Source organism: Pristis pectinata, chromosome 2, assembly GCF_009764475.1.
Source record: "Pristis pectinata isolate sPriPec2 chromosome 2, sPriPec2.1.pri, whole genome shotgun sequence".
NCBI lineage: Eukaryota > Metazoa > Chordata > Chondrichthyes > Rhinopristiformes > Pristidae > Pristis > Pristis pectinata.
In genome coordinates, this window is record NC_067406.1 from 79,179,707 (window position 1) to 79,197,659 (window position 17,953).

At 40.3% G+C, this 17,953-nt stretch overlaps 1 protein-coding gene across 16 annotated transcripts in view; it reads left to right on the forward strand.

The window, feature by feature from the left end:
- The first annotated feature begins 6,465 nt into the window (after positions 1 to 6,465).
- Positions 6,466 to 17,953, forward strand: part of lcorl (ligand dependent nuclear receptor corepressor-like) — a 90,504-nt gene continuing 79,016 nt past the window's right edge. For 12 of the 16 annotated variants that reach the window (XR_007958141.1, XR_007958143.1, XM_052038019.1 and 9 more), the window contains exon 1: positions 6,466 to 6,588. Coding sequence is in view for 11 of the 16 variants with exons in the window: in XM_052038019.1 (XP_051893979.1) it covers positions 6,492 to 6,588 (97 nt within the window). In the remaining 5 variants the exon portion in view is untranslated. The other 4 variants (XM_052038039.1, XM_052038064.1, XM_052038032.1 and 1 more) reach the window with 3 other exon arrangements.

Below are 17,953 nucleotides of genomic sequence, written 5' to 3' on the forward strand. Positions count from 1 at the left end.
AGAGAACCTACAAATTGTTGAATTGAACATCATTTTATTTTGAACTAGTCTATGAAAGTAAGTACAGTGTAGATTAACATCTAGAAAATCATTAATTTCACTGTTTGCACTCTGCATTTTGTTCCTTTATAATTTTAACCACACTTCATATTAAGAAATGCTGATTTTACACTTCAAAACATATTCATTTTACTGAGTAGGTCCTGTTTTTCATTTTTTTTATATCCTTGTTTATAATTGTACCTTACAATCAAACGGTTTCCTAATAAGTAATTTTGTTCTTCTGTGCTTTTTTTTGGTTCTGCCACACATCCTGTTTCTGAGTAAATACTATGTGACATATTGATGAGCTCCATTACTTGTGGATTGCTGTACCACACTAAGGAGGACAGCCCTGTCTTCCATTGAGTAACCACAAGAAACAGATTGGCACAGTATTTAAAGTGGGGTTTTCCTAGATACCATTGTGAAATTAATATATACTTTACAATTGAATCAACAAACTGAACGAGGCAAAAGGAGTGGTACTGATAGGAATGGTCTGAGAGCTAGCATAGATAATTGGATTGAATGGCCGCCTTATGTGTTATAAGAAATATGATAAAAGCAAGAGAGGAGAATTATTAAATGTATATTCTAACTGATCCTTTGTTATTCCCACCAATAAAAATGAATTATACTAAAAAGACAAAATGTGTCTTCATTCACCATTTTAATTGACAGACAATGAAAAACACACAAAGCTCTTCATTCATCCTGAAAGAAATAACTAAAAGAAAAACAAACTACTGGTCTTTGCTCGAGGGAACCACAGACTTTATGATCTTACCAATAAAGAGGTCATTTTAGATCAATGACTTTAACCAAACAAAATTCATATTGTTCAAATTGGAATTTCTCATTATGTTACAAACATTAACAAAGTTATATTCATGGATCGCTAGACTTAAAATTTTTCCTATAAGGAGCATATAAAATATTTATTTTATGAGTTTTATCTTCCAGAAAACTGTTTTGCATACTGGTTATGTCTTTTGGAGCATGTACCTTCAGTTCCCAGAAAATAGGGTTTTAGAAAAAGTTGCCAACTCAGGAACAGTAGTTTGTGCTGTATACCTTCAACCTGAGCTTGACTGATTCTTAGCCAGGATGTAGATCACAGACATGGAGAAGGGGGTTGGAAAGATTTGGGGCTTTTAACCCCTCTCAAAGTGTTTCATGGTAACAGATATGTATTAGGGAATATCCTTAACACCAAGTTTTAGGGCCTGGAAATTCTTTCACCTTTCTATCCGCTATGTTATGGAGTTTCATCAAAAATATGATTGCTGCATGCAGTCAGGTACTTACTGCATACGCCAGGTACAGTCATCCACTGAATTGGTTCCTGTTTCGCCTTGTGTGGAGTCCGACACATGGTTCCCCTTCAGGTAGGTCCATAAGTTTATTACTTATCCTTCGGTTCCAATGCACCCATCCTTCAAACAGATGTTTCTTCCTCCTACCTCAATCTATCACCAGATGGACTCAAGCTAATCATTTCCCCAACCTGACCTTGGAGAGGCTGATCCACTGCCACATACCCCTCTCCCTTTCATCCAAGTCTTCTGAACCATCACATCCCCAGCTCTCGATTCCACCACTTAACCGTTTCTGCCCTCCCACTGGCTACTTTTTGGATGTTTTCGGGAATAAAGCTCATGCCATTGCATGCAATTTCCCTTTTGCAGAAATTGTTCCTGGGGGCCTCTGCATGAAACATGCACTGGCCCCACATGTATCAATGGTATAGTGTGCATTTAGAGATACAAAATAATCTTAGGCATTATGAAACAAACTGAAGTGACTACTCTTTACAATTCTGTATTTTCATTCCATGTTTTCCTTACTCTTCAGAGGACACCACCTCCATCATATATCCACCACCATGCAAAATACTTAGATGAATGTTTTTAAACTGACCTGATAGCCAAAGATTATTTTCCATTTCATATCAAATATGATAAAATGGTATTGACTTGTAGTTGCAATCAACCAATCATATAAAATACCTCAAAGCCAACCCACCAATTTCAGGCTCTGCATATTGTTTGGGCCTGAAGAGCAAATATTGTCTTCAAAGACTTTTAGAACCCCACAATATGTTATAAATGTTAATTAAAATATAAGTCTACAACTGAAAGAACCTCTAAAATGTTAAAATTTAGCATTTCTGTCATAAACATTAACATATATGAATTTTGTCACATATTCATCAAAAGATTTGGATTATTAAAATTTAATTACAAGTAATGTAAATTTTGTGATATTATCTTAGAGAATACCAACACAGCAAATTGCTTTGCAAATAATCTGCAAAGCTTTGTACACACAATTGATCTTTACAGGGGAAATTCATGGGATAACACAGCGTATTAAAATATGCTTTGCATATCTTTAGTAAACCAATCCGTAATTTGATCAGGCCTAATTGACAAAACAAATACACAAAAGATGACACAAAAGTTACTGGTGTTGTGGATAGCCAGGAAGATTGTCTAAGGCCACAGAAGAAGATAGATTAGATGGATAGTTGGATAGAGCATTGGCAAATGAAATTTACTCTCAACAAGTGCAAGATAATTCATTTTGGGAAATCAAATGGGGGTAGGACATATGTAGGGTGCTAAGGAATGTTTATGAACAGAGGGACCTTAGGGTTCAAGTCCATAGTTCCCCAAAGAATATAAAAGTTGGGAGGTTATGCTTCAACTTTACAAAACATTGTTTAGACCACACTGGGAGTACTGTGAGCACTTCTGGTCACCACACTATAGGAAGGATGTGCTGGAGAGAGTGCAGAGGAGATTCATCAGGCTATTACCAGGATTGGAGGACTTTAGTTATGGGGAGAGATTGGATAGGCTGGGCTTGTTCTCCCTGGAGCAAAGGAGGCTGAGGAGTGACCTAACAGTGCTATATAAAACTATAAGAGGGACAGATAGGGTAGATTGTCAGAATCTTTCTCCCCTGGTAAGTTATGAAAAACAAGAGGGCAGAGTTTTAAATGGAGAGGACGTAATTTTAAATGGCATTTGAGGGGAAAGTTTTTTTTATACAGAGGGTGGTTGAAATCTAGAAGTTGCTGACAGAAGAAATGGTGGTCAGTTCAAATCACCATATTTAAGAACCATTTAGACAGGTACATAAATAGGCAAGACATAGAAGGATATGGACCTCATGTGCAAATGTGATTAATGTAAATGGGCAAAAGGGTCAGCATGGTTATGGTGGGCCAAAGGGCCCATTTCTGTGCTGTACAATTCTATGACTTGAAAAGGGCATATTCTCCAGTGTAGTAATAGATATATAATTCTGATCCCGAAATTACTTCAAAGGAAAAAGGTATATAAAATTTTCTGTTATTCCTTTATTGGTAGCCTTGTTCATTATAAGCCAAGGGTAAGTTCTGACTTTTGTAATTTGGAAGTTTTGAAAATACAAGGATATTTGCTAAAGTGCTACTGATATGAAGACAACTACAGATATATGGCAATCATGTTGATCTAAGGAATGCTCAGATATTTAAATAAGCTAAATCATCAATTTTAAATTTATATAAGGGAAATTATTAGTAATGGTTAATGGGAATGGACTATTAAATCATTCCATACACATTTGCAATCCGCCATTGGAAGTGAGAAGTCAAAAGTGAGAGGGAGCAGAAGCAAATTCAAAAGTGTGAAAATGTTCACATTTTTTATAAACAATAGTTGATACCCCTTGCTTCATGAACAAAATTGTGTCACTCTTCAATTACTGCCTCAGTGATCATCTCCTGCTCTTTAATATCTTTCATATCCCTCTCCTTGCTGTTTGTCTTCACTCTCATACTCTTTTTGTCAGTGTTTATGTTGGTCTATGCACTTTGGTTGTCCTTTCTGGCAGGTCTAAGTAAAGTGCTGGGGACACTCAACACTGTGAGATATTGGATTAGTTTCCTTAATACAAAGTTCCCCATACTTCAGTAATACAGATTGTAATTGAGAAATGGAACAGTAACCCATTGACCCAAACATGACTGAGTACATTGTAAAGTGTGCACAGCTGAGGTCAATTCAGCACCTGTGGGGAAACTAGCTCTGGGCTGAACATTGTAGTCAATATTGGTTTTATTACACCACTAGACAAAATCAATTTTATAAAAATGGAATCAGTCACCTTTTCTCGCAGAACAGAAGGTTATATTTTCTGATATCAGTTAGCAATAGTTAAAACTATTTTCTCATATATGATTGTTTTAAATTAAATCATGATTAGTACTTCATTTCATAGATCTCATAAAATCAAATAGGAGAAAACAAATAAAAAACTAAGACAGCCAATAAAACCAGATCTGCAATTTCAAATTTCTAAGTACTTTTTATTTTATTTTTTTTCCTTTCTCTGTCAACTGTTGCTTTTTTGTTTTGTCATGTGATTATTTCCAAAAGAAAATCTTTGGATTGTAACCATTCCTAACCCTCATTTAAACATTTTCCAATGATTAATTGTTGTTGATTAGGAGAACATCAAAAGAAACTCTTTGATGCGTCTTTAAGGGCTTTGTTCCTTTTCTGCTGTATTCCTGAGACAAGAAAAGTAATTAAAAAAAACTGTTTTCTAAACAGACACAAATGAACAAAAAAGACCTCATTGCAGCCTTGATCTAAACATGGAACAAATAACAGAATTCTGCATGTGAGTGACAGCCCTCGACCTTAAGGCAGCATTTGGTATCAAGGATCCAGTGTAACATTGAATTTCTTTGTGGACCAAGGAGAAAGCACATCGATGTTTGGAATTACATCTCACTCAAAGGAAGGTGGTTAGTGGTTGTTGGAGGTGAATCATTCCACCCTCAGGACTTTGCTGCAGCAGGTTCTCAGGACAGCATCCAGGGCCCAATGGTTCATAAAGTCAGAGGGGGTGATGCTTGCTTAAGATTGCTCAATGTTCAACTTGTCTTGCAATTCCTCAGAAAATGAAGTAGTCCATGCTTGGATACAGCCACACTTAGACAACATTCAGGCATTGGCCGATAAGCAGGGAATAACATGCACATCCGAAAATGCCAGGAAACGACCCTATCCTCAGTGCAACCATCAATGAGTCCCAGCCATCAATATAATTTTTAATTACAACTCTTAACCATATAGTTGAAATACGAAAATGGATAAATAATTTCATTAAGTTAATAAACAGGAAGTATTCTTGCGATATAAATTAGCGTGTCCCATATCCCCTGCTTCTATGAAACTCATATTTACGTGCAAACTAAACAGAAAATATTGAAAATTATAGAAATCTAAAACAAAAGCAGAATAAATTGAAACTACGCGGCAGGATGAGTGAAATTATTTCACGAGTTTTGGGATGCGCTTCCGTCAGCAAACATATGCATGTGCAGCCATACATCCATTGTCAGTTGATTAACTGCAGGCAGGCGATACTGACTAACGTGAGGAAAAATTCACCCAATTGTGTGAATGCAGGAGAATCCACTTTCTTTTATTGGGATTCTAATAGTCTTAGTCTTTTGTTACACTTGCGGCCATTGACAACTGGGAATGTTTTCACATCTCCTACGTCATTCTGATATGTGTCTGCTTTGTCTTCTCTGCTTTTCCATCCTTAACAAGTCAACAAAACGAAATGACAGAATTAATTTTTAATCACATTCGCAGAAATATAACATTTTTCTTTCCTTCCAGTAAAACACGATATTAGATTTCCAGTCAGATGCTGATTACAACTCTATCAGCATGGATTAATTCATTGCCTCTCGCTCACGGAAATAAAATTATTTCATAATGTTCGGATTATGATCTCTAATAATCATGACACACAGCTTTCCTCAAAAAAATAAACTAAATTTGAATCATACTGGCGCAATCATGCAGAATTATTAGAATTTATTGATTTATTGCTGTAAGGTCTTGGGATGCCTACAAGTGACATATTTATAGTATTATCTATTCTTGAATTTAGGGCAGGCTCTATAGCGTTATTTACCTACATTCGCGAGTACAGATTGTCAGAAAATCCTTATATTCAAGTTGTTACTTGTTCTTGACATCAAAACGAAGGAAAAGAAAATTGCATGGGCCCTCCCGTTTCTTTTGAAAGGTTTACCACTTACTTAACCCCAACGTAAATTATCAAACCGTACCAAAAGAGGGGGAAAAAAACAGGTTGGGACCACACTTATCTCTGCAAGAAATAAAAAATACCACTGTACAAGTGCATTTTTATAAAAAAGGACTAAAGCGATAAGGTCAAAGCTACTACCTCTTTTGTCCACACCCCACCCACCACCGTGCAAGCAGCGTGTCCCTCGGACAGCAGGCTGCAGTTCCAGTGCCCACTTCCACCCACCGGGCTGCTGACACACGCCAATCACACCGGCGCGCGCAACGGCCTATGTAAATAGCGGCGGGGTGACGTCAGACGCACACCAGGGCTAAGACAGAATGGCGAGTCAGTGCGGTAGCCCCAGATGTACGGCAGAAAGAAGAGGTTTTCGGCGGGAACTAGATTCCTGGCGGTATAAACTGATACACTGTGTAGGTAAGGATGACGTCTCTGCTTTGAATTTCCGGCGCTGCGTTTGCCTCGCTGTTTTGGCGACTCTTTGGCGGGGCGGGCGAGTGAGAATATGTTGCTGGTGAATTGGCCCTGAAGTTGCTCCTCCGGAGGTACCTGGCTCCATTTTCTTTTGTTTGACTCCGAGAGCCCTCGCCATTCTGTCGGGTGTCCGTCCAACACACCCTCGGGAGTTTGCCCGTAAATGTGTGAGCAAGGTAGTGGGGGGGGGGGGTGGTGGTGGTGTGGGGAGGGACGTGAGGAGAGGTAAAGGCACGGTGGCAGGTTTCTTGTTGGAGGTGCTTTGGGGTTATTTTTTTTCCATCTCCCTCTCTGTTGCTGTTGGCGCCTCTTGCAGACTCCTTCTTCTGATTCTTCTCCTCCTTTCTCTGGTGCGGCGGCGGCGAGCGGGAGTTGATGCGAGGATGACGGTTGGTGGCGTGGCGGTTGGGCTGGGAAGTTTGGCGGCCAAACTCCGGCGAGTTGGCGGCGGCGCCAGCCTTTGTCAGCAGACACCCCGACTGTTGTGGGAGTGGCGGCCCCAGACCCAACGGCCGGACAGAAAAAACAAGTCACGTGACGCCGCTGTGGTTATAAATAGCCCCTTCTCACCCCCACTCCCTCCCCCTGCAGTGACCGAGCCCTCACTTCCGACTGGGCAGCCTCCCCCCACCCCCCCCCCACCCCCTTCCCGGACTCGCTCTGCTCCACTCACTCACTTCCATCCGTTTCTTTTTGTTCTCGGTCGCCAGCCGATATTTTGAGCGGTTTTGAACTTTATGATTCTGCATGAACTTTTTTTTTGGTGAAGTTTTTTAAATTCGCCGTTCGTGCGGTCTCCTGGTTCGCGCACTGCTTCGGGTGTTTTTGCATCGGGCGGGATGTGTCGGCTCTGACAGCCCAGCGCCGTTCCGGTGTTGCCCCCGCACGCCATTTCGCTGCGCGCTTTTGTCCCGAGTCTTAACTCTCGATGTTCACCAGATCACAAGGCTGGAGCTTAACTTGCAGAAGCACTTACAGTAGCATTCTCCGTTTCACCCAACAGTGTTAGGTAGCTTTATTCTACTGGCAGCTGTCTTTTAATTTAAAACAATTGGCTTGTAGTGTTGTAGTCTCTTAATTTCTGCAGACTTCGGTTATTGCTTCCATCATGAAGCCTGGTGGATGACCATTGTTTCTGTGACTTAAGTAGATTTACTACTTTATATGACGGCCATTTTTTTAAAAAGACGTTATTGTGGAGAAGAAAACACCAGACATGCATAACAAAGCATCACCATGTTTCTTACTGGAGTTAAAGCAAAATCTGTACACACCTGTTGGTTTCTTAGAAGAGAATTACTTAATGCTGACAGGATATTTCGCCTCTTAAGGGAATCCAGAATCAGGGTGCATAGCTTCAGATCAAGAGGCTATCCATTTAAGATGGAGATCAGGAGGAATTTTTCTCAACATCATGAACCTTGGGTTACCCATGGAGCTGTGGAAGGTGTATCAATGAGTACGTTGAAGGTTTAAATGGATTCTGGACAGTAAGGGAATTGAGGGTAATGGGGGAACAGGCAGGGGAGTAGGGCAGCCAAAACTGGTTCAATCATAAATTGGTGCAGTAGACGTGAGTGGCTGTGTGGTCTACATCTGCTCTATTTTATAATGTTATTAGTAAAATTGATGGAAGGTCATTGATCTAAAGCAGCAACTTTCTTTCTTTAACCCCAGGATTTTTGTTTAGACATCCAGCAGAAGCAATATGTTTTCTTTTACATTTAACATAGTACCTTGTGTTATCACTGGATGCCTCAAATTTTCCAGTAACCATTTTGGAAATAAAAATCCATTCTTGAACTAGAACAAGTCTATATTATCGTTAACATTTAATCCATCAACCATTGTTACATTTCAGAAGAGTGCATGCAAGCCTTTGTGTGATCTTAAAAATACTCTATCCATGTTCTTTCATTGGGAGAGTGTAGGTTGTTACTTGCTGTGAGGTGCCTCATTTGTGCCCTTGTGGTTTGGTTCCTTACCACTTGTGTTTTATTGATTTAGAAATTCATTCAAATCCATTTCCAGACATTTGAAAGCAAACATCTTGGGTGATATTCAGGAGTATTTCTACAGTAGACTACCTTATCAGAAGTGCTGTCTGTCTTTTATTAAACTGAAAATCAATCTATCTTAAAGTAAAAATACTGCAGATGTTGGAAATCTGAGAGGAAAAAATTGCTGGGAATAGCTAGGCAGCATCCATGGGCAGAGAAACAAATGTAGTTAATATTTCAGGTTCTTGGTCTTTCATCAGGACTTGGGAAAAGTTAGAAAGTCTATTCTCTTGGGGATATTAGATCTCTTTTGAGTGTTTGAAGAATTCCCTGTATGTTGGTCAGACAGAATTAATGTCAGATTTAATCACTAAGACAGACTACCTGGTTATTGTTGCATTGCTGTGTAAAGGAGTTTTTTTTGTGTGCAAAATCTTAAACTTCAGTGCCTGTAGGTTACCTGTCATAACGTCAAGTTGTCTCACAGTACTGTATGCATGCACATCTGTTTAGTGAAAGTCGTAAGTGCTTGTTGTAAATGCATTGGTTGTCAACTACCTAATGTTACTTCCGTGGAATATTCTATTGAGCTTATTCTTTGCAAGTAATCAGTTTCTTTTGAATTTGTATCACCATTCTTGGAAACTACTAGGACCTGATACCAATTTATTTAAAGTACTGTTGTCTCCAATGCCTCTGATCCTTCTCTACCCTAATCTCCTGTTTACTTGGTCCCTGTTTCCCTAATTAGTGATTTGTCTGTTCCATATGCTGAATCTTCCTCATTCTGTATTGACCCATGTCTCTATTCCCATCGCCTGTTAACTCAACATTCCTTAAGTAATCACAGCTTGTAGTTTTAATGTGTCTTTAACATAGCAAATGTTCATTTCATAGCATCATTATTGAGTGAATTTTGACACAAGGAGATTTTAAAGTTTGATTATTAAAGCTTGATTGAAGAATGGAGTTGGGCAATGTTATGGAGGTGGAATCACCATATTCTTGATGATATTGTGAACATGTGGCTTGTAGTTCATCGTAAAGTAATACCAAGATTGAGAGCAGTTGGATTCAAGTTTTGGTGAAATCCAGAAGAAATGGTCAGAGGTATTGGTGAATGAATAAAACTTGATTGGGACTAAGGCAGTGACTTTGGTAATCCTTCAATTTATTTGAAGGGAATTTGTATTTGCACAGTACTGGAAATTAGACAAGGAGTCTGACAACTTGGATGCCATGGAGAGGTCACAACACATCATGCGGTAGAGTTGGGTGTTACTTGGCGTAGATCTAAAATCTGGTTGCTGAGGACCAGCATGTAGATGAGAAGTGAGAGGCTAGGGGTGAAGATGGACCTGGTAGGAATTAGTGAGGAATCCAGAAGTGACATAATGAGAGAAGCAAGCGAATCCATTGCAAGTAATTCTTTGGTCACGGTTGAATAAATAAGAACAAAACCAGATGAGTATGGTTCCACCTAAATATAATGTTGCTTATTGACATTAATCAACGATGGCTCCTTCAAAAAAAGTTGTTATTAAATCAGGTAAATTGAATATCATTTACTTTTCTTAACATACTATCTCAAATCTTTTTTCTTCTAAGAACTGAATGTTGCTTCCTTGCTGTTATGCTCAAACTGTTTGCCTTAAACTGGAGTTTGTTACCTTTAATGGCTCAGATCTCTAACTGAGAAGCTGTCCAAGCTTGTCTGCCTGTTGCTGAAACCCATTCATTCCTGAAGTCTGTCCGCAGATGTAATCTTCACTAGGAAGCCACCTTCTGGCTAATTGTCAGGTCTCAGTGCAGGTTGGGGTCTTTCCAGGCATAAGCAGCAAATTCTTTGAACTGGTTGAGCCACACTGGCAGGCTTACTGGCTGTTTAAAGCTGTCCAAAATTTTGAATATCTGAATGAATGCTGGCAATACTAAAATTTTAAACTAAACATTACCTGTTTAACACCATGAAACCATTTTTAAAGAAAATATTAACTATAAACTAAATTGCATCTCTGCAGTTGTTACTTCCCTTTTAAAATGGGTGGGCTTGTTAGAATTGCACTTAACATGAGGATTTCCCAGTGCAGTACTGGGGAATCTGGAGGTCTGCAGCACTCTCCTTCCCTCACCTGTTGAATTGTATTTTGAACCTTAAAGCAGAGTAGAGTTGTCTCAAAAGCTCTGATCTGCTGTCAGGTGTTAAGATCATTTGTTTTCATTGGGAGTCCCAAGCTTCTGTGTGGCTAAAAAGGTAAAAAAAAACCACCAGTTTTAAGGGGAACATCTTTAAAAATTATTTTTGAAACCAGATAATGGTGAGGTCACACAAAAAACAATTGGTGATTATCCTAAGTGGTTAAGTTGCAGAGAATGTAAATGTAGAATGCTGAAAACATTTAGTTGGCAGTACCTGTAATGAGTATTATTCTAGTTTGATGATCTTTATCAGAATTGTGCAAAGTATGGAGGAAAGGTTCAACCAAATAGAGAAGGTTGGAGGGAATGGAAGGCAGATGCAATTAATTAACACAGCATTTTAGCATTGGGTGAAAAAGATGACATGGTAGTAAAAGCACCCAAGATGGTTTTAGAGGAATTGAAGTTTTTGAACTAGATGAGTTTGGAAGCCTGATGTGTTTAATGGAAGGAAGAGCTGTTGTTCCTTTCTTTCACTAAGTTTCATTGGGCTAGTATGGAAGGATGAGATTATTTTGGTATGTTAAGTTGTATGGTCTAGATTTGGTGCAGTCTAATTACAAGTCAGTAGCATAGCCTTTATACCTACTTATCACACTTGAAGCTAATCCATGAGTGTTTCCAAGGATGTTAGGGTTAATTTTTGCCAAGCCTTGTCTTGCCACAACACAGCTTTGGCACATTTATAGTCATACAGCATGGAACAGGCCCTTCAGCCCAATTAGTTTATGACAACCATCGGGCACCCATTTACAGTATGATTATTCTCTGCATATTCTTATCAACTCCTAGATTCCACCTTTGGGGCTGAGGGTTGGGGGCAGGCTTTGGTGGCTTAGCAATTGGGGTATGACCCCAGAAGAGGATGAACCACATCAAAAATGCACTGACACCAAAAATATACCCATTACTGAAATAATCTTCTTCCTAGGCAGTCCTGAGGACCAAGGGCGACTTGTTTCCAATGAGTAATGGAACAGGCCTTAGTGTGACTTTTTAAAATGTGGGATAGCCATTGCACACCAGCTACCACACTCTTGACACGACTGATGTATTGGACCAAGGCGAGTAGGTTAAAGACAATTAGAGAATAGACTCTGCTGCAAAGACCTGGCACCTACATGTGCCCTTGGCAAAAATGAACAGCCAGCATCTGGAGGCAGTGGAGCAATGGGCACAATGGTTGTATGAGAAGCATGAGGAAATGAGCTAACCAGAAGGTTGGTGATGGAAGCGGGAGAGAGCCAAGAGGAATGAGGACCAAAAGAGTTAGGAGACTGGGGGAGGAGATCAGCTTTGGGGAAGGGAGTTGAGGAAGTGGGAAGTGTTCAGGATTGTATCGGTCATTCAAAGTGAGTGGGTGTTCAGAGTATATTTGGGTGAACTTGGCACATGTAGGTGCCAGGTCTTTGCAGCAGAGTCTATTCTCTAATTGTCTTTAACCTACTTGCCTTGGTCCAATACATCAGTCGTGTCAAGAGTGTGGTAGCTGGTGTGCAATGGCTATCCCACATTTTAAAAAGTCACACTAAGGCCTGTTCCATTACTCATTGGAAACAAGTCGCCCTTGGTCCTCAGGACTGCCTAGGAAGAAGATTATTTCAGTAATGGGTATATTTTTGGTGTCAGTGCATTTTTGTTTCTAAACTTATTCTTGTAAAATGTATTAAATGGGAGGAAAAGTTAAATACATCTGCATGATCACTTAATGTTTAAAACTTAATGTTTCTACTTGTTTTGAGTCGTATTAATATGCAGCAGAGAGACTTGGGAGGTTGTATACAGAAGTCACTGAAATAATGGATGGGTACGTAAATCTAGATATTGCAATGCAGTTACATTGAAGGCTGGTTTTATTATTAATTTCTTCTAAGAATGATTGCTATTGCTGGCTAGGTGAGCACTTGTCACCTGTTTATAGTTGTCCTTGAGGGTGATGGTAGTGGTTCTTCAACTGCAGCAGTTCTTGTGAATCCACTCATGGTTCTGTTTGGTAGAAAATTTCTAGTTTTTAGCTTGGTGGTGATGGAGGAACAATATTTTTCTCAGTTTAATTTAGAGGTTGTAATGTTCTTATATGTCTGTTGTTGCTCTTTGACTGGGTTTCACTGGACTTGTGGGTTTGGGGTCATTGTTGAAACCTGCTTGTTCCAGTGCATTTTATGGATAGCATGCAGTGCAGCCACATTATGCCAATGGATGAAGGAGTGAATGTTAGATGTCATGGATGGATTGTCCATCAAGTGGGCTGCCTTGGCTTGGAAGGAGACTAGCTTCATAACTGTTCTGACTAATTAGGCAAGTCCATCACACTGTTAGTTAGGAAATGTCAATTGCACAGAATAACCAAATTCTGACCATCTCTTGTAGCTTCTGATGTTTGTGGCTGGTCCACTTTAGCTTCTAGCTAATGGAGGTCCTCTCTCCTTGTTCCACTTCCCTCCCCTGCCCAGGATCCTTTTTTTTGGGGTGGAGTTGATTGTAATATAATGATTAGACACTATCATTGGACTTTAACTTTGGATCCATGCCAAATAAATGGTAGTGTGCTACTCATCAGGCTAAAACCTGATTTGTGCCAGTCTTGTTGCATGTGCACATGGCTGTTTTGGTATCTGAGGAAATGTGAATTAGACTTGGTAGTTGTCTGACTTTAATGGTGTTTCATGTATCTAATACATTCAGCAATTTCTTTAGAATTGAGTTATAGAACAGTACAGCGCAGGAACAGGCCCTTCGGCCCACAATCTGTGCCAACCATGATGCCAATTCAAACTTCACATCTGCCTGCACATGGTCGATATCCCTCCATTCCCTGCCTGTTCATGTGTCTGGCTAAATGCCTCTTAAATATCAGTCTTGTATCTGTTTCCACCACTTCTCCTGGCAGCAATTCCAGGCTCCTACCACTATTTGTGTAAAGAAAACTCCTTTAAACTTCCCTCCACCCCTCACCTTAAAGCTATGCCTTCTGGTGTTTGACATTTCCACCCTGGAGGGGAAAAAGACTCTGACTGTCTACCCTAATTATACCTCTCATAATTTTATAGACTTCTAATCAGGTCTCCCTGAGAGTTGGCTGAATATTCTTGTGTAATGTTGGAGACCTTGCACTATGGCTGAGATGAATGATCCATTTCTTCTGAAGATTGTTGTGAATATTTCAACACTTAGTCTTGAAGCACTGCTGTCTGAGTAAGCCTTGATAGTTGTTTAATTGTCCTCCATTATTTATGACTAATAGCAGGACTAGAGAGCTTTAGTCTGAGCTGTTGGTTCTAGGATTACTTAGCTCTACTTGCAGCTGCTACATCACGGCTAAATGTTCATGTAGTTGTATATCATCTGTTCATCAGGTTTGTCACCTCATTTGATGATATATTAAGTGCTGCTCCTGGGATATTCTTCAGTGCTCTTCATTGAACCATTGTTATCACCTGACATAGCTGTGATGTAGTAGAATGCAAACTTTGTTGTAGTATCCTACACTGCCTCTAATTTGCCCACTTAAAACCTGATAAATCTGCTCCTCTATCATGTTTCTGGTGTCACATTGGTATTGGTTTATTATTGTCACTTGTACTGAGGTACAGTGAAAAACTTGTCTTGCATACCAATTGTACAGGTCAATTCATTATACAGTGCAGTTACATTGAGTTAGTACGGAGTGCATTGATGTAGTACAGGTAAAAACAATAAAAGTACAAAGTGTCACAGCTACAGAGAAAGTGCAGTGCAATAAGGTGCAAGGTCACAACAAGGTAGATCATGAAGTCATAGTCCATCTTATCGTATAAGGGTTCAATAGTCTTATAACAGTGGGGTAGAAGCTGTCCTTAAGTCTGGTGGTACATGCCCTCGGATGTGGGTGATTGTGAAGAAAGGGCTTCATTTTCATGTGCAGTGGTCACATCTCAATATTGAGCAGGTTTATCTGTGGTAGATGGAATGATAAGGATGATCAAATTTCTTCTTTCTCCATCAGTAGGTGGGGCCACAGGTGATAATTGGCACTTCATTTTTGCCCTGATGTTGAGACTCTAAGGGAACCAAAGTCAATATCTAGAGCAAGGCCATTGCAGGTTAATATCAGGAAGATCTTAGTTACACAAAGAATAGTGACAATTTGGAACACTTCCAGCTTTTCGATCATTGTTATTTTGAAAACTTCAGAATTCAGTGAGCATTGGTCAGGGTCTAATTTAATAGCAGAATCAATGAAACAAATGATCTACTCCTGCTCGTACATCCTTTTGGACTTTAAATCATGGTAGCTTTGGCTCGTAAACATCATTTTGTTGGTTGAGTTTTCTTCTCAAAACAAAGAATCCTTTGGAAAAGTAGATTAAATTTTGTCTTATTAATGCCATTACAGCACAACATGTGATAGTGGCATCAGGGAGTCCTGGTTGGTATTGTGCATTGCACAAGGGGGAATGGCTGTGGTGTTAGATGTCAGTTATCCAATCCCCAAAACATTACTGCAGGAGTTCTTGAGGCTGTTCTCCAGCACTAACCACCTTCACCTACTTTGTCGTCAGTGACACTCCTTCTGTCACGAGGTCTGAAGTGAAGTTGTTTGCTGATAATTGCATAATGTTCATTTTCACTTGCAGCTTCTCAGAAAATTAAGCAGTCCTAGACTGCATGGAACAAAACCTAGGCAATATTCATACATGGGCTGCCATGTGGCAAATAGGCATGGTAGTGTAGCGGTTAGCATAACGCTTTACAGCGCCAGTGACCTGGGTTCAATTCTGGCCACTGTCTGTAAGGAGTTTGTATGTTCTCCCCATGTCTGCGTGGGTTTCCTCCGGGTGCTCCGGTTTCCTCCCACATTCCAAAGACGTACAGGTTAGGAAGTTGTGGGCATGCTCTGTTGGCGCTGGAAGAGTGGCGACACTTGCGGGCTGCTCCTAGAACACTCTACACACAAGATGTATTTCACTGTGTTTTGATGTACATGTGACTAATAAAGATATCTTATCATTTGCATCATACGAGTTCTAGGAAATGACCATTTCCAACACGATAGGGCTTAAGCACTTGCCTTGATAGTCAATGGCACTGCCATCACTGATTCCCTTCCCAACATCCAAGGAAGTTACCAAAGAGAAACAAAAGACTGCAGATGCTGAGTTCTGGATGAAAAACACAATGATGCTGGAGGAACTCAGCGGGCCAGGCAGCATCCGTGGAGAAAAGCAGGCAGTCAATGTTTCAGCTTGGATCCTTCAGGACTGAAGATAGGAAAGGGGGAAGCCCAATATATAGGAGGGAAAAGCAGAGCAGTAATAGGTGGACAAAAGAGGGGAGGTGGGGTGGGCTCAGGGAGGTGATAGGTAGATGCAGGTAAGAGATAGGGATAGGCAGGTGCGGGGGAGGAGAGAGCAGATCCACTGGGGGATGGGTCAAAGGTGTGGGGGAGGGGGCTAGGAAAGGGAAGAAGAGAAACATGGGGGGGGGGGGGGGCGCGGCGGGGGGAAATTACCTAAAATGGGAGAATTCTATGTTCATGCTGTTAGGCTGCAAGGTTCCAAGACAGAAAATGAGGTGCTGTTCCTCCAGTTTGACCTTGAAATAACTGGAGGAACAGCACCTCATTTTCCATCTTGGAATCTTGCAGCCTAACTGCATGAATATTGAATTCTCCCACTTTAGGTCATACCACCACCACCACCATGCTGCTTCTCTTCTTCCCTTTCCTATTCCCCCTTTTCTTTCCCTCTCTTCTTGCCTTTTACCCATCCCCTGGTGGATCTGCTCTCCCTCCTTCTACCCCCCCCCCCCCGACCCCTGCATCTGCCTATCACTATTTCTTAACTGTATCTACCTATCACCTCCCCTCTTTTGTCTACCTATCACTGCTTTACTTTTCCCTCCTATATCGTGCTTCCCCTCTTCCTATCTTCAGTCCTGAAGAAGGGTCCTGATCCGAAACATTGACCTCCTGCTTTTCTCCACGGATGCTGCCTGTCCTGCTGAGTTCCTCCAGCATCATATTTTTCTTCTAGGAAGTTACCATTGCCAAAGCACACACCGTGATTGCGAGTAGGTCAGGAGTGGTTATCCTTTGGTGATTTGCCTTTGGGCCGTAAGACCATCTGCAAGGTACAAGTCACGTGCAGAATGTAATACTATCCACTTGTCTGGATGAATGCAGCTCTAATAATAGCTGAGATGCTTGATACCATACAGTGGAAAACAGTCTACTTGGTAGGCACCTCATCCGCTGCCTTCACTGCTTATTATTTCCAGCATCTATACAAATGTCTCATTTACGAGATGCACTGTAGTTGTTCTCCTGATTTACTCTGGCAGCACCTGTTAACCTCAACTTATACCACTAGGGATTTGGATCAATTTATTGTCATATATACCAGGATGCAATTAAAATTTTTTGCTCATGAAGCTCACAGTACTAGTATATGGAGACATTATTGTACAGGATTTCTTCCAAGTTGCATGCAATCCTGGTTTGATATTTTCTTTCATTGTTACTGAGTCTAAATCCTGGAAGTCCCTCCCACCTGTGAAGTTGCCTTCACCAGAATTGCATCAGCTATTCAGGCAGATGGTTTACTACCACCCTAGCCAGTGATGTACACATCCTGAAAAATGTAAGAAAGATGATGTAAAAACATACCAAGAGCTTGCATCCATATAGTGGAGGAGAATAATACAATTATTTTGCACTACAGTTTATCAAACAATAGAAATGGAGCAAGACTGTTCAGTGTGACTTGGACTAACCCAGGAGAGTTGAATTTAAGTCCACTTTCATGGCTGAAGTTTAGTATCATCTTAGAATGCATCCAGGACTGTTTCCTGAAAATGTATATTTCTAGTTCAAGAAGACTCTGAGATTACCTGATTTTATCCGATAATTGCAAGGATGCAATTAGAAAATGTTGACTATAACACTGGAAGTGGAAAAGGCTGATGCAAAAAAGGCACCCACCCAGGAAGGCAGCTTTCCAATTGTACAGAATGGCCAAATAAATTGACCAGTGGCTCATCTATAGAAAATCTTCATCTGAAATTGATAAGATATGAGGTGGACTATGACCTTGTTGTGACCTTGCACCTTATTGCACTGCACTTTCTCT